General features: G+C 30.5%; 1 protein-coding gene across 5 annotated transcripts in view; it reads right to left on the bottom strand.

The window, feature by feature from the left end:
* The window catches only part of LOC111634041 (beta-1,4-N-acetylgalactosaminyltransferase bre-4-like), a 41,890-nt gene extending 16,246 nt beyond the window's left edge, over positions 1–25,644 (bottom strand). The window contains exons 1-8 of one of the 5 annotated variants that reach the window (XM_023378719.1): positions 22,642–23,975; positions 22,496–22,560; positions 21,454–21,737; positions 20,616–20,851; positions 17,369–17,556; positions 13,868–13,990; positions 13,698–13,793; positions 13,015–13,634 (exon numbers count right to left, since the gene is read on the bottom strand). In XM_023378719.1, coding sequence (XP_023234487.1) covers positions 13,508–13,634; positions 13,698–13,793; positions 13,868–13,990; positions 17,369–17,556; positions 20,616–20,851; positions 21,454–21,712 — 1,029 coding nt within the window. In that variant the 5' untranslated portion in view covers positions 21,713–21,737; positions 22,496–22,560; positions 22,642–23,975 and the 3' untranslated portion in view covers positions 13,015–13,507. Of the gene's footprint in view, positions 1–13,014; positions 13,635–13,697; positions 13,794–13,867; positions 13,991–17,368; positions 17,557–20,615; positions 20,852–21,453; positions 23,976–25,542 lie in introns of those variants that run through there. The other 4 variants (XM_023378720.1, XM_023378718.1, XM_023378721.1 and 1 more) reach the window with 4 other exon arrangements.
* Positions 25,645–25,968: the final 324 nt, after the last annotated feature.

Here is a 25,968-nt window from a genome sequence, read left to right as displayed (position 1 = left end):
TAATATTTTTTACTTTGAATTTCTAATAATAGTGAAAGTATTGTTTAATTTTTTTACTTAATGTATTTTAATAACTTAAGATTAAGAATTTTTATGCTAAAAAAAAATAACTGTTAAAGCTATAAGAACTTTAGGTACAGAAAAATTTTTAGCATAAATCTAAAAATATGTTTAAATTTAAACAGATGACCAGCCTTTGGAATTTTTCAATAATCAAATTTTGATTTTACATACTTTTTCCATAACACTTAATCATTCTGAGTATTATTTACATTTCTTTCTTTAAAAAAGCAAAAATTTCCAATTAAGGTGTTTTAAAGTTTTTCAATATTTATTGTGTAATAACTCATATAAAGTCATTACATTTAAAGCATAATATTCTTTTTATTAGACTGTAATTTTCAAATTGCAGCCTAATAAACATTTCCACTGTTGTCTGCCCTCTGTTAATCTCAAGAATGTATTTAAATAGATGAAAATCGAGACCAGATACAGAAAACTTAGGTTGGAAACCATAATTAACTATATATGAACTTTCAGTCTGGACAAGGAGTCATGCAATTTTAATTCAAAAGTTTCTCAAGAACAGAGTTAGATACATGAAAATTGAGACCAGATATATGGAAAGCTTACTTTAAAATTAAAATATGATTGCAACAATGTTGGGCTGAAATGTTTAATGTCACAATAAGTAATTTCTTATGGATAATTTTTGTCTTTTTAGTGTATTAATTTTGAAAATAAAGTATAACCAAAACAAAATAAAAAAAACATTACTATTATACTTAATAAATTACATTTATTTTTTTAAAGCAACTTTTGAAAAAAAGGATCCTTTACTGAATGGACATGTGAAGCTGAATTTATCAGAGGCAAGTAGATTAAAAATGTATAAAAAGTAAATTTTATATGTTATTGACTAGCAAAATTCTTCAAATATTAAAGAATTGTGATTTTTTTAGTTTTAATTTTGCAAGTGTTAATTAGAATTCCTTAATAGAATATTTTATTCAAAATATATTATTCAATCAAATATGTCTATTAAAATGTATCTATGTTTTGAATTAGTTTTAAGGAATTTAAAAAGAATTCTCATAAGATACATTCTTTTTGGACATGATTCGTGATTAATATTAAAAGGAATAGCTATAAGAGTTTGCAAAAAATAATAAATTAATACCTACAAAAAACTTCTTTGGATACTGCACTTGCATTAAATAAATACACCTCAAAAAATCTTAGAATGCAGTGATGCATTTTGATATAATATTTTCAGTGGTTTTTATTGATCATCTTCGAGATAAAAAATAGCAATTGAATGACATGTTCTGTTTGTTTTGAATGAAAACTAAATGTATTTCTAATGCATCTATTTAAATATTACTATTATAAAATAAAAAATTAAAAAATGAGAAAATGCTGAACTTTTAACTTAAATAATACATAAATGAAAAAAATACAAAAACAACTAAAATAAATAAACTAAATATTTTATTTTAGTTTTTTTTTTCGTATTTTTTCATTTACATATCATTTAAAATTCCAGTATTCTCTCATTTTTGAATTTTTTGTTCCAGAATAATAGTATTTAAAATACATGCATCAGAAATACATTTATGTTCCATTTATTTTGAATGAAAACCATCATTCAATTGCTATTTTTTATCCCGAAGAAGGCTGATAAAAAAATGACTGAAAATATTAGAAGATTAAAAAGTATCACTACCTAAGGTGTGTTATTCCAAGGTGTTATTACCTACAAAAAATTCAAAACGATAAATAATTTTTGTTATAATTTTAAAGTTTACAATAATCTAAAATTTTATTTCTGATAACATTTTAAATTATTTACTTGCTACCAAATTTTCAAACCATTTCCATTCAAACATTGATTAATTTGTATCCATTTTGCTGATGTTAAGATAAAGTTTTCTGACTATTTTCTCTTGTTTGGCAAAGCCAAATTTTTATTAGTGATGATATTGTTATAATCTTTTAATTGCATTACTAGTAAAAATATACTGTTTTAAATTAAAGATAAAAAAGAAAACATTTTTATTACATTTAGCTGTTGTTTGTGTTTACTAAAAAATTTCTAAAAACAAAACAACATTGTCAAGTAAAGAACAGAAATAATAGCTTATAAAATTCAATCTATATATATAATCGAGACGAGTTGATAATGATAATAATAATAAGTGCAGAGCTCAAACGGTTACAAGTTGAAAGTTGAAATTTGGTACACAGTTAGGGTACGTCACGAAAACACACACTAAGAAGGGATTTTTCGAAATTCCCCCTGGGGGAGAGAAACAGGATTAAAGTTTTAACAATGGAAGTGTTAAGTAACAATGGCAGTGTTAAGAATAGAAGTGTGAACAATGGACATATCAACAATGGAAGTGTTACGTAACAATGGAATTGCTAAGAGAAAGCGACGTACAAGACACAGATGCGGTTTTTTTCGTTTTTGCAGGAAATCGAACATAATTTTAGACCCATCTAAAAATTCTGTAATTAGTCTAGAAACAGGGGACCTAATTCTTGCATTCTTTGAAAATGGGTAAGATTGACTATAACGTAATAATCTTAATCTTCGCTATCATTACTTTTTGCCTGAGCAATACTGAGCCTATCTGCTAGTTTATAATAATTATTTATGAGACAATGAAATTTTCGGGTTTAGAGCAAATTAATATATTTCTGTTACACACTAATAGAAATATAAATTTCCATTTTAAAAAGTTATCTAATTATATGTTAATGTAAGAAATTACTAATTTCTTAAATTTATTCATGAATTTTGAAATATAGATTTGAGTTATGTACTAATGAGAATTGTAATAAGGAAGTTTTGCCTCTTACAGGTTTTACTATGTGTAAGTTAGGAAAAATAAAATACGATAAAACTTTGATTTAATGAACCTTGGATTTAACAGACATTTGAAAATTAATACCCTGTTAATTTTAAAATGCTTTTTAAATGTTGTTGAATTAACAGATTATTTATTTTTCAAATCCAAGAATCATTCTTTTAAAGTGTATTTTTCAAAAAATGCTTGTTTTATTTATTTAAATTTAAATTGCATACTTGTTTATTACAGTCTCAGAACTATAGTGAGTACATAATCAATAATACACATAGAAAAATTTTCTGTGAAATTAAACTTCTCATATATACTTAAGTAGATAGATACGTTTGTGCAATTAAAATTAAGTAAAAGCAGATAAAAAATTGGCATATTACTTAGTTTAATACATGCATTTGGCAAACCTACTTTATTATATAATGGACTTTCAGCTTTAACAGACACCCCTCACCCAAGTTAGTCCATTAAATTGAGGTTTTACTGTACTATATTTGCCAAACAAATGATGTACACTTGATGTCACTAATAATGGATTTAACTAAACATGGTATCAAATGAAAGATAATATTTTAGTATGTGATTGTATTCTTATCTGCAGAATATAAATATTAAAGCTCATTAAAGTTTTTGTGAATAGTCTACTCGAAGATTAATTCATTCAATATGTATGTGGCATTATATGGCTTAATCACCATTTTTTACACTAGTTCTGTGGGAAAAAAAAGGCATTTAATACATCCTAAACTCAGTTCTAGAACTTACTGCACTGAAATTACACAAAAAACAAACATGTGTGGAAATGCAAATAGTTGACAAGGAACATTCACTAATTATGATCGAAAGTCTGGATAGTTTCCTAATGATGCATTAAATAAATGAGGGTTCAGTTAGTGCCAGGCCTGGACTTTATATGGGCAATAGTTAATGAATCAAAAACCCAAAATAATTACTATACATAATAACGAAAAATCTGTTTATTTTTCTAAGCCCAATTATGTACAATAACAAAATAAAAAGATAACTTCATTATATTTTGAATTTTTGCTATTTTTATCAAATTCAAAAAAGTTTGTACAAGAAACTTTTCCCAATACTTGGGGACTTATAATTTAATTTATAATTATCTTAGAATTATCTCTATGAAACTGATAAGCAAATATATGAAATTGAAATCTACCAAAAATTCACAAGGAAATCTTACAAATTAACTTTGCCTAACCATCTCTGTCATCAATGGAACTTGAAAGCCTTGGTTTTATCTTGCTTGATCCTTAGCTCCATCTCATTTGATCTCAAGCTTCACCTCCTTTTTTAATGCAGTTGTGGTGATGTTACATGATTATGCTCACTCTATCCCATTTATATACTTAAGTGGCTAACATTTGTTTAATTCTAATAACCTTTCTTTAAGTCATGTCATTACCCTTACGTTTAATCTTTTATATTTTTTCATTGTTCTTTTTGGTGACAATTTGGGATGAGAGATCATTCTTTTAACTTCCTGTGGAAGTCTCCTCCAAGATGTCATTTCCAGGTTTTATGCCATAATACGTTGCCATCAGCAGTTGTCGTAGTAAGGTGAGTTTAGAATTTTGTCCAGATGAGGTGAAGTAGTCTAGCCTTAACAAAATAAATAAGAAAATGAACTAAAAATAATCCCCAAACAAAATATAACAGGTTGGAATCGACTCCTTACATGTGTTTCAACAAAGTCCCATATTAATCTATAGGAAATGTCCAAATTTCATGGGGAAGTCATCTGGACTCTCTCTGAGTTTAGGAATCATGAGAGGAATTGGGTGAAGGAACATTAAACAAACAAAATGATAAAGATAATTAAAGTTTTTGAAGTTACTGCTTATCAAAATTGACCTATGACTCAACATTTGAAAGGATTTTTAATAGTGTATTTTAAGTTGTGTGATAACACATTTTCATCAATCTCTCTCTACAACTACTATTCTGCAATAAAAATATAATATCTTATTAAACTAATTAAGTCCTTCTTTATGATTTAAGCCTAACAACAAGCTGATACATGATCTAATTGACAAAGAGCTTAATACTGAAGAATGAACAGAAATAAATTAAATTTAGTTTTTAATGCATATGTTAAAGTTTACTAAACATCTTACACCTTGCTGGCATATGTAGAAACTGAATCTGCCATTTTTCAAATTGAGATAAGACCTCATGACAAGTGAACATCATGAAAAACTTCTATTGGCTACATTTAAATACAAAATTTTCAATATGTAAAAAATTAAACATGTTCTATTCTAATTTGTGTTTGATTTTAGTAGAAACTTCAGAAAACATTGCTACGCTTTGTTCTATCCACATTTATGCAGTATTTTACAGATGTGCATTCCTGACTTAAGTCCATTTCTGTTTTAAAACAGTACACTATACTACACTGCTTTTCTAATGTATTGACACATTTAAAAAAGAGCATATTATAAAAAATATTAAATATTTCACCATTAATTATGACTAAAACAAATGCAGAGAAATTTCAAGAATATAGAGTTTAAATTTTTGTAGAGTAAACCACAAAGACAATATCCAAAAATTTATTTTTACAGTGAGAAAACAAAAAAGTGTTTCATTAATTACACTGCAAAAAAAAAACTGGATGTATTATAACTCAAAATATACCTTAATCCAGTAATAAAAAAACAAATTTCATGAACTAATGTTTTCTATCTTATTTAAAGATCGTCATAAACTTTTTTGTTAAATCTAAATTTGTTTTATTACTGGATTAAGATATATTTTGAATTAACAAAGGAGTTTCATTTATAACAGACTAGTAGCCCGGGTCGCCCCCTAGTGGGCGTTTTAGCAGTATTACAAATTCCTATGAGGCATGTTTAATGCACTTAATATAATTATGAAAGTTGTGTGCGCTTAATTTTTAAAAGTTTGATGTACTTAATATATATAAATGTATACAACTCTTCATCTTAGAAACTAAACTTAAAAAATCAATACACAAACAGCAAACAGTATTTGTACATGAGAAAGTGAAGCTATTCTTTACTCAAAATTGTTCAATAGAATTAATATAATTAAAAAATCAAGTATAAATATATACAAATCTTCATGTTAAAAAGTAATGTTAACAGATCAATACACAGCAAACAGTATTTGTACATGAGAAAGTGAAGCTATTCTTTACTCAAAATTGTTCAATAGAATTAATATAATTAAAAAATCAAGTATAAATATATACAAATCTTCATGTTAAAAAGTAATGTTAACAGATCAATACACAGAAAACAGTATTTCTGTTTGCTGTGTATTGATCTGTTAACATTACTTTTTACATTACATTACATTTACAAAACTTCTCTGTACACAACATTTTTGGTAAAAAAATTACTATTATTTGGAATCAATTTGCCTTGTTCTGATGTTTTCAGAATCTTGATTTTGACATCAGTAGCTCTCCTCACTCTGGAAAAAGCAACGTAAAGTTGTCCATGTCCAAAAACAGGTTCAGACAAAAAAATTCCAACCCTGTCAAGAGTCTGTCCTTGTGACTTATTTATGGTCATTGCAAACGAAGCCTTGACAGGAAACTGTCTTCGTTTCAGGGTAAATGGGTAATCAGAACCATTATTTGTTAAATCAGTTCGTGGTATCAGGATTATCTGTCCCGATCTGGACCCAGTAAGCACTTAAGCTTCGATGACATGATCTCTTAAACTCATCACAACTAATCGGGTTCCATTACACAATCCCCTTTTTGTGTTGAGGTTCCTCAGCAGCATTATGATGGTGCCAACCTTCAAGTGGAGTTCATGAGGGGGTAATCCCGATGCGCGTACACTGTTCAGGTACTCTATAGGGTAATTTAATCGTTCCTGGTGGTCATCAGTTTGTATCTCATCGTAGCTGTAATAAGTTTTTTCCCCTTGCTCATGTAAAAGTTTCAAAACTTCGTCATTGATTCTGTCGACGTCAGCATTTTTAGGGCAAAGTATAGCCCTATTTTTAATGGTTGGTATCATATCAGGAGTTATTTGCTCACCAAATACCTCCTTCACCAAATCACCTTCACAAAGAAATTCAGAGGGAACCTCGATAGTGTGATCAAGTTCAAGAGGATTCCCCAATGTGCCGTTTCCCAATTTCAACAGCCATTCACTATATTTAGGGTCCTGTGATCTCATATTGGTACTCAATGTGAGTTTCTTAAAGGAGCTCCAAGAATCACAATACTTAAGTCCAGACTGGACAATCGCTGGTCGCATTGCGTGCGGGAGAATGTTTAGGCATTGCCGAAAGTCACCTCCAAGTAATATTACCTTCCCACCAAATGAAATTTGATGTCCAGTTACCTCTCTTAAAATTCTGTCAATGGCATTCATAACATGGCTCGATGCCATGGTGCATTCATCCACGATAAGCAACTTTGCTAATCTAATATCTCTTCCATCTTTCGAGTCCAAACTCAGATTTGAAATGGATGTCTCATTGACTTCTAAAGGTAACTTAAACAGAGAATGGTAGGTTCTACCTCCACTGAGCAAGTTTGCCGCAATTCCGGTTGATGCTGTGGGAATGACAATTTCATTCCTTGCTCGAAAGTAATGAAGAAGAGTTCGATACAAATATGTCTTCCCACTTCCTCCGGGACCGTCCAGGAAAAAACATTTAGGGTAGATCTCTTCATCATTCACAGCATTGATTATTGTTGTAAATGCTTGTCGTTGGTCATCATTCAAAGATGTAATCATCTCATCAGCGGCCTTCTGCTCAATGTCTGAATCATAGATAATCTGATTCATACTTGGCAAATCATAGCCCACATCAGGTAAATTGAAATTGCAGAGTGAATGACCAAGAAGAGTCAGGGTATCTTTTACATCCTTAAGTGCATACTCAGCACATCTTTGACATTCACCCTGTTTAAGATGTCGCTCATAGCAAACATCCTCTGTCAAATACTGTAAATTATCATTCCATAACTTAAGAGCATCAGAGGGAAGACCATAAGCACAGATATAGGCAAACATTTGCCTAAGCTGGAATGGCATTGCATAAACAATGGCATCATGAATTGTGTCTTGCCAAATTGTGTCATCCAAAAGATATCCCTTGCGCTTCGCAGCCTCTAGAAAGGTACCTACCTGAACGGACTCGTCGTTCACCACAATTGTTCGTAAGTGTTGAAAAGATGTCACTGCCTTTTCGTGGCATAAAAATAATCGAAGATAGTATCTTTCTGGGTCTTTAATACTTACATTTACCATTCTCCCAATCACTTTCTCTCCTCCCATTTGTCTCCTTTCCCACTTTGCAGTCGTATCCTTCCAAACGAAGTGTTTGGGTATTTCGGAATAAGTAAAGTCATGCGCAGTTTCATCTATTACATTCAACTTAAACCATCCTGTCAATTTTGTATCTTTACTCTGAGCTCGATGTGCAGCCACCTGTTCATTTCCCTGTTGAAAGTACACAATGTGTTCATTTTGCAGATGTACTGGTAGTCTATAGATAGTGTGCGACTGATCATGCATCTTGAATCTAAAAATTCGATGAATCGCTTCAGGTGCACTCACATATCGAGAGTCCACATACTCCTTCGTCTCATCTCTTTCGTTCCTCTCAGTAATACAAAGGTTTGCACAATCATGACCTTTGTATACATACTTGTATAAGTACTTCACACTCTTTACTGATGAACAGATCTCCACATTTATATGACAATTATATGTTAGTAATAAGTATGGATTGTAAGGAACAACCCAGCTATTATCTATCAACTTCCCATTCACCTCAACAGATCCTTGATTCCGTCGTCTATAATATGGATATCCATCCAAATTTCCAAGCGTAGCATCACAGAAGGACTTTGGGAAGTTCTTCGTGCAATCACTGTCAACCATGCAGGGACTTGAAGGGTTTCTCTTCCCACATGGTCCATGGATCATATGTTTCGTGACTATTTCAAAAAGTCGTGGCGAAGTCTCTTTATCTGGAATCTCTGCTTTCACAATTTTATCAATATCTTCAGGAGTGGTAATTTTTTCGTCCGTGTCTAAGATGATCAGAATGTGTGCATGTGGAAGACCTCTCTTCTGAAACTCAATAACATGCACATGTGCAAGAACCTTCCCAAATAATGACTTACGCCTATTTGTAATGTCATCAAGAAGTTGTTTAAGTTTCAAGTGAAATACTCGTGCGACCAAGTCAGGTCTGAATTCAGATTTTTCCCAAGGTTTGAGATTTTCAGTTATTTCTTTCCATTTTGGGTTGCAAGTCATTGTTACAAATAAATCAGGCTTTCCATACTTTGTGACAATGGCCATAGCATCTTGATAATACTGCTGCATGTTTCGTACTCCACCCTGGAAACTTGAAGGCAGTATAACTGCTTTTCCTATCAGGTTATTACTCCCATGAACTTCCTCATCCCGTTCTATCGCATCCATTAAACCATTATATTTCTCTGATCTCAATGTTGACTGATTATTTTTCACCCAGTTCAAGTCATTCGCCTCAGCTCTCACATAAGCATCCACCATGTATTGTTGTGTCAATTTTCCCGCACTCAATATCGGATTAAATTCATCATATCGAGGAGACAATCTGTAAGAGAAATATTCCTTCATACTTATTCTTTCTCGTGTCTGTGCCCCATTCTTCTTTACTCTTGCAATTGTGGTTGTCCATCCGTCGTCTCCTCCAGGAAACAGTATGGGGTATGTCAATGCATCCAGCTTTTCGTGTAGTATACTTACTCGTTGTATCCCTCCATTTGGGTTTAGAGAATCAGGTCTGAGATGTATAATTATATCTCTTTGAAGTGGAGGCTCTCCATCTTTTGTCTGGAAGACAATTGCCACCTCATTTCCAGTTGGACTATTATATCTTCTCTTGTCATTTTTTTTATCATGGACAATGGCTAATGCCAATTTAGTTGGTTCAATTCCTTCATTCTCTGCCTTCTCAATTGCTTCTCTCTCAACCTCATGTAACATCTTGAGGGCTTGTGCTATTGAATTGTTTTGCATTACCTCTCCAATTATCCTCATGATTTTTTCATTACAATGTTTATTTTCGGGGAGACTCATGCGATGCTGTGCTGCTTCATCTGAATCAAGAATGTAAATTTGGGCAAACTTCCTCTGTTCTTGCTCATTCGGGTGAAGTGTTCCAGTTCGGTGTACTATCTGTCCGCACACTCGAAAGCAGTAGGGTCCATTTCCAGCAGGTGGCTTCACATTGGCACCTGTAGATGCAAATGCAAATGAACTGTTGTAAGATCGAATACATTTCATAAAATGCTTGCTCTCAGGACCTTCACCAGTCAAGAGGCACCGAAATGTTTCAGGGTAAGGCTTATACTTAGACAGTTGTACTTGCCCCTTCTGGCAACATCTTGAGAATTGATCGTGATGATTACATGTCTTCTCCCCCTCAAAGTTAAGTGATAGGCAATGTTTACAAATGATGTCCATTGGCCCAAGATAATTCTGTGGAAAATCAAAATCATTGTTTTCAGCATTCACTGAGGCATTCTTAAATGCTAGGCGTGCATTTTTCTCTGCATCTGTTTGAAGGTGGCATCTATCAGATCGCTGCTGTTCAGTTTCATTGGCTTTTTGCTGTCGGCGTGGCTCTAATCTAGCCGATCGTTGTTCATGAGATTCATTTTGTCTTCTATGTCGTCTTGCTTCTGTCTCCCTGTGCAACCTTGCAGATCTCAGCTCACCAGTTTCATTTTGTCTTCTATGTCGTTTTGCTTCTGTCTCCCTGTGCAACCTTGCAGATCTCAGCTCATCAGTTTCATTTTGTCTTCTATGTCGTTTTGCTTCTGTCTCCCTGTACAACCTTGCAGATCTCAGTTCATCAGTTTCATTTTGTCTTCTGTGTCGTTTTGCTTCTGCCTGCCTGTGCAACATTGCAGATCTCAGCTCATCAGTTTCATTCTGCAAGCCTCCACGTGTTGATTGTGCTATTCTCTGTAATCTTTCCTGCGCACGTCTCTCCCTTTGTCTTGCAGCAGCGGCAGCTTTACGTTCCTCCACAGTGGCGTATTTCTTTGGTCGTGCCATGAAAGGTTTCTATTATTATATATTAAAATATAAGCTTAACTATTTTAAACCTTATCGTTTTATCGTAGCGGTTCAAATCTATCCGGTTTTTCATTATTCGCCCCCTAGTGAACATTACAGACATTCCGTGACAATAATACATTCCTATTACAAATATAATGAATTATTTATATTGTTATATTGACCAAATAATAATTTATTGGCCAAATGAATAATAATAATTTATATTGTTCATTTAAATAATAATTAAAATTGTTAATTTGAATGTTTGAAATATGACACACGATAGGGGCGCCTCTAGTGTCCGTTTTCAAACGGTTACGGGACAGACGGACAGTGGAATGGGTTATATATATAGATATGATTAGTATATAGACATTTACACGTTCCTGTATATTTTCTCAAAAATAAAGTAAAATTTTATTTTCTGTTTTTTTATTTTGAGGTAATTTTAATTAGAGGTGAGAGATCCAGTTTCACTGCTGGAACAGTTAGGGTAGACTGTTCCGTCAGAACTGTTAAGCTAGGCAGTTCGTTGGAACAATTAGGCTAGACAGTTCTTTGGAATCATTATGAAATGTTGGAATTGCTTAGTCTGTTGGATTAGACAGTCCCTTGTTGGCTTTATATAGGATATAAAATGTTTGTCTTTCTATTCTTTGTTTTCTGGTCAATCTGTTTCAAATTATTCTTGTTTAACTCAGAATCTGAGGAAAATATAGACTATCACAAAACCTGGACACCTTACCCCTCCTGATTTGATCCCCCTAAAACCCATGTCCGAGCTTCACCAAATTTTTCAAGCTTATTCTCTGGGACTCTGGGGAAAATATAGAATATCACGAAATCCAGAAACCCCACTCTTTCCCTGATTTGATCTCCTCGATGTTTCATGATAAACACAACAATTGTAAGCTAAAAAAACCAAATTTGTAATATGGTTTTCATTTTAATGTTTAGTCATTTCTTGTTTGGATGGGCAGTACCAGACAAATCTTGTGGTTACTAATAAAACAAATAATTACAAACTCTAATAAAAATATAAATTTTTAAAATATCTGTGTAAATTTGATTTTTCCTAAAAATCTATGGAACATTTTCATTAGTTCAAGTTCAAATTCAGATAAAGAATTCGTTGTTCTGTGGAAAATTATATTTGTAAAAGTACAGAATGAATGCTTTAATAATTCCTACCAGAACAGTCTCGACACTTGGTGTGGAACTATTCCTCCAGAACTACCTACCCCTAATTTCAATAAATATATCTATAGTAAAATACTTGTCAAGCTTCAACCAAGACATGTTCACTACTTCAAAATGTGAACATAGTATATTCTTGTTTAAACTGGAAAGATTAGAGTACTGTGCAGTTCTGACTTTTACAGATTGTACTATATATAATGTGAATATTTCAATAACAGTAGACCCCCCTATAACACGGGTTCATATAAGACAGATTCGTATAACACAGCAGAAAAATTGCGATTGTGTTCGTATAACACTCTAAAAGAGGTTCATATAACACGGTAAAAGAATGAGACAGAGTGTCATGGCTGACTTGTGTCTCGACAGGATTGGTCGAAACTGGAACAACAGTGGCCATTGCACAAACCATTGAGCTTAAACATGCAGCGGACCTACTAAAAAAACATTTATTATTCAACGGCCATAAAAATTATATTTCTATTAATGATGTCTCCAAAGTTCAGTGAATTTTTCACAGAAAGAATAACTTATCGGGAAACACGTGACCACTGTCTGATGAGCCACTCCGCAACAAAAATGAGCTTAAGCAATGGCATCGTCAAACAGTGTGCACTCGTTAAGTATTTTTACAATTTTTTGTTTATAGCGTAGTTTATATAAATTATTCTGAAAAAAAATTATACGTGTTTTGGAAATGTTCGAGTCAAATTAGCCTAGAATCGATTAATTTTATGGAAGAAAACCTTTCAAACAGTTGTACCCCCTAAACTGCACAAGTGCCGGGATGTGAACGGCTCACGTATATGTAAAATCTAAGTGACTCATACAACACGAAATTCATATAACACGGAACGTATCTACTGTGTTATAGGGGGGTCTACTGTATCTTGATTTATGGATAATTCTGATATATAAAAATAAAATTTTAGAATTTGTAATACAATTATAACTTATTACATTTTTTTTTCCAGTGGCTTAAAGCATCTTTGCAGAGTTAATGTACTTGGACAAAGTAATTTCTTTCATATATGCCATTAAATGTTATACTAGCATGTTTCATTATCAACTGTGATTTCACTGCAGTTTATTATATTTATATAATTCAAAGACTTCTATTTATTTATTGTAATGAAGAAATTGTTTAGAAAATAGTGAATTAACAACAGAATGTTGAAAACTAATGCAAAAGTTTTGTAATCTGTATGTAACATATTTTATTAATTTATTCAAAGAAATATATGCACAAAAGTATGTATCATCATCATCATTATTTCATTCTTGTAAAAATTTTATCTGTAAATAAAATAATATATTTTTTACATTGGACTTCAAGAATTATCATTAAAACATTAGCAGATGTCAAGGTTTGACATCTACTACTATCCTTGTATAAAGATTTTTCAATTCTAATTTTAAAACTTTATAATGCAAACTATTTAATCCATCTTTTTCAAATCTTTCTTTTCCATATTTTAAAAGATTAAACCTGTAAAATTTAAGTGTTAGTATAATTTTTCTTAATTGTGCAGTAATGCATAAAATAACATACCTTTCAGGATTGGGAACCGCCTTATTATGAAAAATCATTGTAAACTGAGATATTTTTGGTTCCCATCTAGTAATTTCTAATTCCTTTGACTTTAATCTAAAATGCAATTATAAGGTATTAGTCTTTTTTTGTAAAAATAATAAAATTAACAGATAAAAAAGTTACCAAACCTATCAGCCAAATCATCATCTTCTCCTCCCCATCCAAAGAAATTATTACTGTAGCCATTTATTTTAATAAATTGTTCTTTACTGAATGCAACAACACCTCCAAATATATCTTTGTAAGGAAGTCTAAATTTGTAAAAACATTTTTATTTAAAGATGAATCATTTGTTACAAATAATAATACCAAATTAGCTAAACTGGACAAAAATGATAAAACAATCTTTGTAAACACAATATGTAAATTAATATTTTTGTATTGACTACAGTAGAACTTCAATTACCCGACTCAATTGGGTTGGTTGGATAACTGAAAAATTGGATAACTGAAAAGAAGGAAAAAAATACATTATTAGTATAGTATATTAGGATATTAGTATATCCCATGTAATTAGTTTATTAGTATATCGCTATTAACCAACTTCACGTTGAATTTTCATCGATGTTTAGCCTAACAATTTTTTTTTTTTAAATAATAATCATTGCTATTGTATTGTTAAAAATTATTTTTAAATTATTTTATTGCTCACGAAACAAACAACCACTCATAATTAGAAAATTAAGTCTCATTTAAATATTGGCCTCCCTTCAATGGTCGAGCCATTGATGCCAGCTAAAACACGCAAATATTTAACAAAAATAATATTAAAGTAGCCAAGATATAGCCAAATATTGTAATGCCACATAACTAGCGGACATTTGAAATTTGCCGATTAGAATGGTCGGTTAACTGATGTGACGGTTAATCGGGGTCAGATAATTGATGCTCTACTGTATATCCATCTTCAAAGAATGTATTAATTATATACAAATTTCAACTGAAATGCAAATTTTATTGCCCAAGAGCCACAACTTATTTTCTTACCTAGCATAATGAATCTACATATCTCTCTCTTGGAAAAAAAAACTTAAAAACAGTTTCTAGAAGTCTATGAATATATAAATTCTGAACTAAAATTGATGATGTTATAGAACAAATTAGTGTCCATCAAAGAAGAGTCTTTACACATTCATCTTTTGCAGTACATATACAGAGTTGAAATTTCTGTTTATCAGAAATGTTGCTAGAAGTCATGGTTTACTTAGAGGTATTAATAATAATATCATTAAAGCAACACAAGTAAAGTTGAAATGCAAATCAATAATGAATCAAGATAATCCAAGGGAGAGGGATACACAGCAAGTACTAGTGATTACAGGAAAGTGTATGGCTGGGTTGGTTGCACTATATACCAAAAAAATGCAGCTTTACTTTAGGAATAAGATTCTGCATGGTAATGATCATCATTTGTAGTGATAAGAACAGCATAGGGAGGTTATATAAGTCAGATATAAATATACTCTAAAACAACTAAACAGGAAGCATCCTTCCTGTTTAGTTTTAGAAGTTTTAATTTATATGATTGCTACAAACATGGGTCAAAGAAAACATGGGTGAGAATACCACATCCATTGCACAGTGAATTTGTGATAAAAAACAAGTAGGGTTTGGGACAAACTACCACCAATTAAAGAGTATCAGGAAGGATCTCCAATAAGAGGGTTGGAATAAATCTACATACATTACATATCTGAATACCTAAAGGTAGGATTACCAGATGTCCCACTTTGACTGGGACTGTCCTAGTTTCATGATATGGTTCCTGCATTTCGGTCAGTTTGTCATTTTGTTCTGGTTACTTGGTAAAATTTTAAAAGTGCCAAATATACAAGAAGTAAAAATAGTGCTGCCTCAGGTAAAATGGCAATTTGGCAACTAAAATGTCTCCTCTGTTACACTCACTGTTGCCAATCTAAATATTTTGTATCTAGATCTAAGTACAGTACTTTTAATATTGTTCAGATGTTTTCTCCCAAAATTTATAGCATGTGGCCTATTGAGTTTAGATGTTGTATTTTTTCATCAAGATATTTTTTCCCAGAATTTATAATAGCGTATAGCCTATGAGATCCAGACATTTTTATTTCAATTTTTAGATATTTTGTTTCAGTTAGAGTTAATAATACTGAAAATTACACTGACTACATCATTGTTGCACATGTCCTATCTTAGTCGAGTTCAAATTGCTAGTCGGCATTTGTGATTATTTTGTACTGTACATTAAGTTAATTTAATCTCCAAAATGCCAAAAAGAAAGTGTTTACTGATAAAGTAAAAAATAAAAAAGTTTGTGATCGTATTGACAGTGAAATGTGAACTGTGCTTTTCAGAATTTTCAGTAACTCAGGATGGACATTCGGATATTAAAAATTACTTGAAATGTGTGAAACATAAGGCAAGCCTAGTAGGAGTGGAAGGAACATCTTCAAATATTCAAATATATTGTTATATTTTAAAGGTACAGATTTAGGTAACAAAGAATTTTTAAATAAAGTTTACACTAATGATAAATATTAATAACTTCTTAATAATAAGGTATGTTGATTGAGTTATTAAAAATTGCTTTTAACTCATTTTTATTTCTTGTTAACTTCTTTATTTAGCCTTTTCAATCATAGGTGCTTATCCTAGTACGCTTTATTTTCTGTTGAGTGTTTTCTCAAAATTGTCCTGGTAAACACAGTAAACCTCAGTGATTGCTGGAAATCAGTATTGAATAATGCAAACAAACATCACTCAGTTAATTTATAATATAATAACATATCTATCTTAAAACATTCTTAATTAGTAGGATTAATATGGTGTTTTTTAAATAATTGTTTTTTAATTTTTTAGGATTTAATGGCTTGGAGAGGTTTGATTACATTCTATTCATAAATTTTAAATCTCTTGTTCTAATTGGGCTGCAATTTGAAAAAATTGTAGATCTATAAATTACTATAAGTTCTCCATCTGTCTGTCTGTCTTTCCTTAGACTGGAGAACAAAGTTAGATAGATGAAAGGCAAGACAAGATTTGGAAATCGGAAGTCACATTATTTCAGTTCAAATCTTAATAGACGACTGGCACAACTCTATTGTTAAAGGAAAAGTATGACATACAGGAGCAAGCCACTACTAATTTGCAGTGGAGAGCATATATTTTAAATTAAATAAATTAGAAATTACAGCCTGGCATTGTGACAATGTCACAATAAATAATTGCTCATTGTTTCTGCATTCAAAGTTTTGGAAATTTTTAACAAATTTTCAGCTGATATTGACTTAAATCTGTCAAAAATGTTTCCATTTACAGTGTTCAATTATGTTAGAGTCCATAATAAGCAGTCTTATGAAGAATAATGCAAAATCTATATTGCTGCTCATTTAAAAATTTTTAAATTCATACATTCTGTTTGATAATCAAAATTAGAAAAAAGTACAGAAAAAATATAGAATTTAACTCATAATTTTCAGCTTTTTCTAAATTTTATTTCTAAAAGATTTTACTTGCTTTCAATATGAGAACACAATTTTATTAAAAAAAATTGTTTCTTTCTGATTTTAGTTTTTTTTTACTTTAGTACACTTAATTATTTATGTAAATATCTTTAAAATTCAGCATAAAAATATATAAAATTAACTTACACATATCTGAATGTATCTAATGCAGAACACATATGACGAGGTTGTTTAGAACAACTGTAAATATGCTGAGGATTTTCAGGTAACAAATCAACATCATGAAAAACAAAACAGCAGTAATCATATAATTTCAGAGCTTCTATAAAACCAATATTAAATAATTTTCCTCTATTAAAATCATGTTTTTCACTCTGAAATAAATATATGTATACAGTAATTAATATATAATAAATAACAAAAACAAAATATAATCATCTTCTAAAGACAACTTTATTTATTATACATAAACATATAATCTTACCGTATTGATGATTGTGTTCTTGTAGTCTGCAATATCCTTCATAAGAAATTGTGGACTTCAAGAACACAAGATTACTGTACAAAAGAGTTCCCATGGTTCATAATTTGCTTAGAAATGACAAAGATATGATTAAGAAGGAAGAACAATCTAGAGTATACTAGATACCATATAAAAATGATCAATTAGGTCTAAACTAGGGGTCCCCAAAGTGGTCGATATCGACCCCTTGGGGTCGAAAAGTGTTCTCCAGGGGTCGATGAATACACGAGAGTCGAAAGGGGGTCGATTAATACCAAAGAGGATCAATTAAACTGTCTAGGAAAAAAATAGAATATTTCAATAAAAATTCGAAATACGGATATGATCAACAACATTACTGACTAACTACCCTAGTTATAACTCGAGTTTTGCCTTAGCCTACGCCGCTTTAAGCATGTGCTACTCTGTTTTCACGCATCTGGCAACTGTACAAGTGTTACAAACATGTTATGAACGCTGGTAGTTCATTATACACAGACATACGTTGCACAGTTACACTCTAGTAGGGTTGTCACTCTAAGTATTTTATATCTAAGAGAAGACTTTAAAGCACGTTTCGAAGACTCGGAGAATATGCATGTTTCCGAATGGTTCGCTAATCCATTTGATGTAAAAATAGATAATGAAGGTAGTGAACCTGGCTTAGAAGATGTACTGATTGAAATATGTGTAGATCTCGAAGCTAAAGCGTTGTTTAAAAATAAACATCGGTGAATTTTGGAACAATAACAATATTGCCACTAAATATTCCAAGCTCAGAGCAGAAGCCGAATCTTTCTTACTTGCATTCCCAACTTCATATATAGTTGAAGCTGATTTTAGCCACGCGAACGCAATTTTGACAAAACAGAAAAACAGATTGAACTCGGAAAACCGCGGTGACTTGCGACTAAAACTTGCCAATTTTCAACCGAATATCAATAATCTTGCTGCTTCTCTTCAGACACATCCATCTCACTAATATCAACTATTTTAATAAAAAGGTATGTTAACATATTTTTAACGCATTCAATAGTAGTCGCAAAATGACAGTAAGAGGTTTTATTAATCCAATATAACTTATGTTTTCAAAACTAATTGTGTATTTTACGTATTATGACACATACGGTTTAAGAACTATAGGCAAATTTCCATCTATCCATAATTTTGCTATTATTTTTTAAGATTATAAATTAGTGGAAAATATCTCCTTTTTCTGTTAAAGTTATTGGGTGGATTTTATAAGAAATGGGAACTATAAATTCTTTTGTTGGGTTGTTATGCAGGTCTCCTTATCGCTTAACATCAGAAATGCAAAAATGATTTAATGTTTTTGTTAAATACATAATCTGGAGGTCGATAAGAAGGCAAATATTCTATAAAGGGGTCGAAGGGATAAAAAGTTTGGGGACCCCTAATCTAAACAAAGAGTATGAAGGTGTCACCACCAGAAACCTCAGCAAGAGGCTTACGGAGCATATATATGATGTAAACAAAGGGCACTATTCTACAACACTATCCAGAGTAGCACAAACAGATGGTTCAGTTGTTGAATGGAATGAGGCTAGGATTGTTAAACCGGTTGTGCACACTTGAAAATCAAAACTGTATACTCAGGACAGTATGTATACAAAATTTGGTTCAGATTTGCCCAGTTCTTTCTACAGAGAGCTCTAAACACCTATTGTACATAATTATGATGATCTGGTATATACCAGGTGCTGGAGTAAAAGCTAAGTCAGCTGAGTGCCATAGAGGCCACAGGTTCCCAGTCAATGAAAGTGACTTGTATAATTATATCTTCTAAATTAATTGGTTTAAAATTGAAGATTGGACAGAAATCTAGGTAACATAATTAGTAACACATCTGCATAGTAAGAAGTTACAGGTTTGAGTCCAATTATACCCTCTCTGCGGGCACAGTTCTTTTCCTATTGAGCCTGATAAGACTCACCTCTTGATTTAAACACTTACTGTCCATACTATTGAGACTAGAGATAGCCATATTAAGAGTGCTAATCCTTCTAGTAAGAACAGTCACACCCAAAAAAGTCAACAGCTCCCTCACAAATCAATCTTTCTGACAGAATATTCTAAATTAATTTGTTTTTAATCATTAAATTTAATACAAGATTGGTGTCTTAACTACCTATCTTTAGTCCATAAGTTTGACTAAAGGCAGGTGGTTAAGACTAATTAATTTTCCATATTATAAGCCCAAATAAAAATCTGGCGATATCATAACTAGTCCATGATCTTTCATTTTTCTTCAGAGTCAAAATGATGGATCCATAACTCATATCCAGTAATAATATTCAAAACAAATTTGTCTCTCTCTTTACAACAGTATTTCAACAACTTTTTCACAATACTCCACATATTTTTGTTTTCTGGATTGATATGCATGGCACTCATCGAAAACAAACTTCTGTATAACCAAACAGAGCAAGCTGCTTTTCTTTACAGATTCCTGGCTTACATGCTATCCATTTTTGGGTGATAAACTGATAAAAAAAATGACTATTGTGTCAATTTGCTTTTAATTAATGACTCATTTGTCACTGAAACAAGTCTTCCACTACAAGGTTGAAAGCACTACCGGGTTCAAATTTATGAAATTTAATAGCCCAACAATTTACTGTCAACCATGTTTCACTATATATATCTTTTCTATGTTAAATTGCTGACATTATTCTAACTTTTGTTCAAGTTGATAGCAGAGAAACAAAACTGATAAATTATTTATTAATTAATACCAGTAATAATTAATAAATCTTCAAGTTATTCATTTTAAAATTGTTTTAACATGTCCTTTTAATGTTGGAGTCAACAAAACATAATTTCAAACATTAATGTATTATTATATATACAGTAACAACAAATCCAATATAGCAATGTATTATAAAATATTCAAAAATAAAAAAATATTACCTGTTCAACAATAAATATTCCATAATCTAATAATTGTGCTTGAAGAAACAAATGCATATGTTGTAAAAACAGTTTTAAATGATGTTCTCTGTTTCTGTATGGTACAATAATAGCTACTTTATACAAAGGTTGACAATGTTGAGGATGCCACAATCCTCCAGGTCTTATTTCTAATCTTTTTGATAAAGTCCTTAAAAGGGTTTCATTGACTACTTTCTGAACTTTAGTAAAAGAACCTATTTTTTATACAAATTAAAAGTATGCTTATAATAATAAATTTATATACAAAGTCAAATTTAATACAAATAAATGAAAACATAAATAAATCGATACTTTCTCTTAGAAAATAAAATAATAAAAAAAATTCTTTATTATAACAAAGTTAAACTACTATAATCTCAATTTTATTCTAATAAAGCCATTTTTGTGAAATTTATTATTATTTAATGTAAATAATCTAAAAATATATTGATTAAATGCACTAATCAAATCTTTAATAAGCATTTTCAATATGAAATCACCTTCTTCAGATTTAAAACAGATTAATATTAGATATGAATTAATGTATTCTTTTCAAAGATAAAATGAGAACTTTGAAAATATGGAAGCAAATTATAATAATAGTAGAGTGGAGTAATAAACAGTATATTTAAAAATTATAATTGTCAATACAGATTATTAAGAGAAAGATATTTTGAATAATAGACAGAACAAATATTGCTTATAAATATAATACAACATTGGATATAAATCTGAAGGTGGCTACAGAAATAATTGAAAATATAAAATATTTAATTATTAAAATAAAAAGTTATTTTTACTACTGATAACCATTTACCTAAATTATCTGGTATTGATGGACACTGAAGATGTGTAGAAGTTGAACTAAAATTAACACATTTAACTAAATCATTCCTAATTTCTGGAAATGTTAAATAATTATATCCTGTTCCTGCAGGTGACCGAAGAGGTAGAAGAATGCAAATGATAATAAATACAATTAAAAATATTACTATTGGTTTATCCTTTATATCGGATAAAAATTTTTGATGAAATCTTCTTAGAAATAATCTAATTTTAATTTGGAACCACATCATCTACTTCATGGTAGAATTTGAAATTCTGTAATTGAAAATAATAATTATTATTATTTAATGTAATTATAAAATAAATTCACGTAAAGGAAATGTCTAGTATGAACTTCATCAAATTTATTACTGTGAAAAGCTGGAAAGGGCTCTTTCTTTGCTTTTCTGACACTCAAACAAGAGGTTAATAGAAAATAAGAGAATCAATATTAGCAGCTAAAAAAAACTTTGAAGTTATGATCATAAAATCTCTCTTTTTAATAAAAGATAGGCCTACATCTTTATTTTGTTTATTTCTAGTGAAATACTTTCTTTACCGTATATACAATTGAATCAGGTAGTTTGAAAAGAGTATAAGTAATTTACAGGTCATTTTGAAAGAAATTGAAGAACTGTTTAGTACTCATACAAGTGCTAAACAAATAAAAGTAAAGAGGAAGTACTAGCCATTATTCTCTGAAGTATGCTTCATTCAGTACATTTGCAGTGAAATAATAGCACACTACCTACAAAACTATGTAAATTGAAACATTATGTTGAGACAGGCATAATCAATGACTAGTTCCTTTTTAGAAATCAATGTTTTGCAAATCTATTGAAGAAAATGTAAATGGTGCAAGAACCTTATAATCATTTCAATGCCAACTTGTAGCTTTATATGTATACTGTAGATCTGATACTTTTAGCTGAAAATAATGGAAATGACAACTTTTCAAACTTTTCCAAACCTTTTCAAGCTAATCAGTTTAATTTTTAAGTGGTTAGTTTAACAGGAACTACATTTTTACTTACTGCTTTGAGTTTTGTTCATTAATGAATGCACTTATATATCTCATGTCCATGGTTTTGGGGAATTTCTGTGATGGGAAATTTGATAATATCATTTTATCTTGTTATTCCTCTACTACTGCCAAGGTTCAGATACAATAAGAACTTACATTTCACCTTTGTCTTTCCACTTCTAAAAAAAGATGGATGTCATCTCTTTGTATCCTTCAGTATCTATCTTTAATGTTATCATACTAGTAAATGCAATCTTGTTAGAGAATAGTTTTAATGCTTTGTTTTAAAGTTGTTTTCTCAGAAATGCTTGCATTTACTTTTTAATTTTTATGTTTAATTATTAAATAACACCAAAAGACATGTTGGCTTTATGTTTTACTTGGCCAGTTTGAGTTATGGTGAATCCTACATATGGCAATAACTATATTAAAAAAATCAAAAATATTTTTATTCAGACAAAGCATAAAACAGTAGAATAAGGGATGCAATTTTGTGATACATTTAAGTCCATGATATTTATTTGAATCATTATTAGAACTGTATATAAATACCATAAATTTAAAAACAAAACACTAAAATAAACTTTAGCACACTGTGACAAAAAAATCAAGCAAAGAACATAACTTCTAAGCTGCTTGATATGATACAAGAAACACACTTTCTGTTAAATTATCAACTTTATGTCATTGGCGTACTCATCCAGCTATATTCAAGCTACCTTACTAAACAATGCACTAGAAGGATTCATATCCAACTTAATAAACTTAAGCTGGTCAGCACCTGCTGCATTTAACTAAAGAGAGACAAAGTCAAGATGCTTGAAATTTTATTTGACTTAAGGAGTATAAAAATATGTTATATAGGGTGTTCACTGGGATCAACAATCCAATTCAATGCAAGGAAGAACTCGAGAAAAAGAGGACTCGAGATCAGAGGTATTATCATAATGTTAAATATAATGTAATTTTGAAGATACTAATCAGGGATATGAATACTTACAAGGAAAACTCAAGAAGGACAACTGCTTTTTTTCAAAATCAATTTTATACAGAAAAGTATTTTGTAAAAATAAATATATTTTAATAAATTTACACTGAATAAATTTGTTACACTAAAGTATTACTACAATTTAAGGATAACTAGAGAGACTAACTCCTCATGCACAAGGTGGTCCCTCTAGTTCTGCTTGAAGATGAATGCAGGAGCTGCACAATTTAGAAGATTCCACATAATGTATCTTAAGGTAGTTGAAGTTATTGCCTGATTTTTTTATACATGTTTATTATTCATTCTTGAAAACATATATAAAGCTAGTATAAATAGAAACAAGTCTATTTAACAGTGATGCTAAACAAGACCCTAACTCAGGCATGGCCAACATACGGCCCGCAGGCTGGATCCGGCCTGTCTAATGAATTCATGTGGCCCACGATTAATCTTTCAACATCAGCTTCTGAAGTCCGAATACCTTGATGAAAAATTCTGACACCTAAAAAACAAAAAAAAAAAAACAAAAAAAGGTCAACAACTCACTGTGCATTTAGTGTTAACCCTCCATTACAAATATCTTAAGTACAGCGTAGAATGTTGATAAAGCATGATAATGTAAAAAATGTATCTGTAATCACTATGTACTGTACAATTTAGTCTCTATGGGGTGACACCCCAATGAGATCTCGCACCACCTCAAAATCTTCCTAGGGCAGCCTCTGGTTCGGCCCGTGAAAAAAGTTTTCTTTCCAATTTGGCCCGGGGGCAAAAACTGTTGGCCATCCCCGCCCTAACTTATAAGATTAAGGCATAAGATATGACACTGCCTTTTTAATCTGCAAGAATTTAAAAATTATCCCATAATTCTACATAAAATATAATTTAAAAACATAAATACATTATAAAAAGAAAATACTTTATTGTGAAAAAATACACACTGTTGACAAGAAGCAATGCAAGACAAGAAAGTGAATATTGCTGCAACAGACTGTTTCATATATGGCTAAATCAACAAAAAAAATTATCCTACAGCACAGATTATTTATGAAACTAAAACAATAGCAAGACTAAAGATATTTGCAATATTTATTAAATCCTCATAAGAAGTATGTTTTATTCTTCTCATTATGATTTGATTTGAAATATTCAAGGAACATCAAACTACTTTTATTTTAGGAAAAATTTATATCAAAGTGCTTGATACTGATACTGTTATAAAATTATTTAAAATGCTAAATACAGTAGTTAAAAAATAATAATAAGAACAAGGGCCGAGACGAGAAGAAGACATCACTACAATGGTCTCAAGACTTAACATCACTGCAATTTAAGAAATACAATTTTAGTGAATCAATCGATCGATTAGTTGATCTAAATCATGTATGTTTTGTCTTTCCAAAGTTTAAATCCTGCTACCTTTGGCCAGAGATTAATATCTACGAGAAAAAGTTAATCTCTTGGTTTAATTACTAATCATATTTTTGATTAAATAATTTTTTCAATGATCTCAAATATAGCATAATATTATAGACTGGTGTTTTCCAACTACTTTTTTTTGCTTCAAAAACACAATTAAAACAGATATATCAAATAAAAATATCAAAGTTAATGGTAATTATTAAAAAAGACATATTAGATTATAAAAGTGTTTCATTGAAATTCACACAATCTGATGTTAAATAAAATGTATTTTCTTATTTAAATGCTGTAAAATTAATTAAACTTTTGGCAAAATTCATTTAAAAAATGCTCAGAAATTAAAGTAGAAAACACTAAAAAACAAAAATAAAATTTCTCTAGTATTTTTGCATTTTAAACTATTAAACACGCGACTTCTATTTAATTAAAGGCCATTAATTATAATAAATAATCAAATCAACCATTTAGGAATAACCAACAAAAGGTTTTACAACAAAAACACATTGTAATCACGTGTTCTATACTCATTATCTTAAAACACTAAAAATTAATCAATTTCAAAATGCGCCTTCAAAAATTGTTAAATGCGAAATACGTAAAAATTTAATACGAGCTTCGAGCATTGTTTTAAACATAGGAAAACTTACTCTTTAATTAATTCTCTCGCCAATTAAAAAAAAAAAACATAACCGAAACGTTGGCTTATCAATTAACAAATAAGTAACACACTCCTACCAATTATTTACTTCTACTTATCTACACTAGATGGCAGCAGTTGGTACGGAATTGATAAAACACTGTGTGACGTCAATTCTCACCTGTTCGTTGTCGAGCTTGACTGTTTACTACTACAGAATTACGATATTTAAATTAAATAATTATATTAAATAAATAAGAAAATATATGCGGTAAACTATTATATATTAAACATTAAATGAAATATAATTGATTTAAAAAAATTAAAATTTAGATATATGATTTAAAAATTAAATAATACAAAACGCCTACTGGAAAGAAACATACTGTACTGTACGTATTGGTTTTTGATGCTATTTAATCGTTTTATCGTCGGA

This window comes from Centruroides sculpturatus, unplaced genomic scaffold, assembly GCF_000671375.1.
Source record: "Centruroides sculpturatus isolate CEXI.00-Female unplaced genomic scaffold, Cexi_2.0 scaffold887, whole genome shotgun sequence".
In the NCBI taxonomy this organism is placed as follows: domain Eukaryota; kingdom Metazoa; phylum Arthropoda; class Arachnida; order Scorpiones; family Buthidae; genus Centruroides; species Centruroides sculpturatus.
The sequence above is the reverse complement of the archived record's forward strand: the minus strand, read 5'-3'. Positions and strand labels throughout refer to the sequence as shown.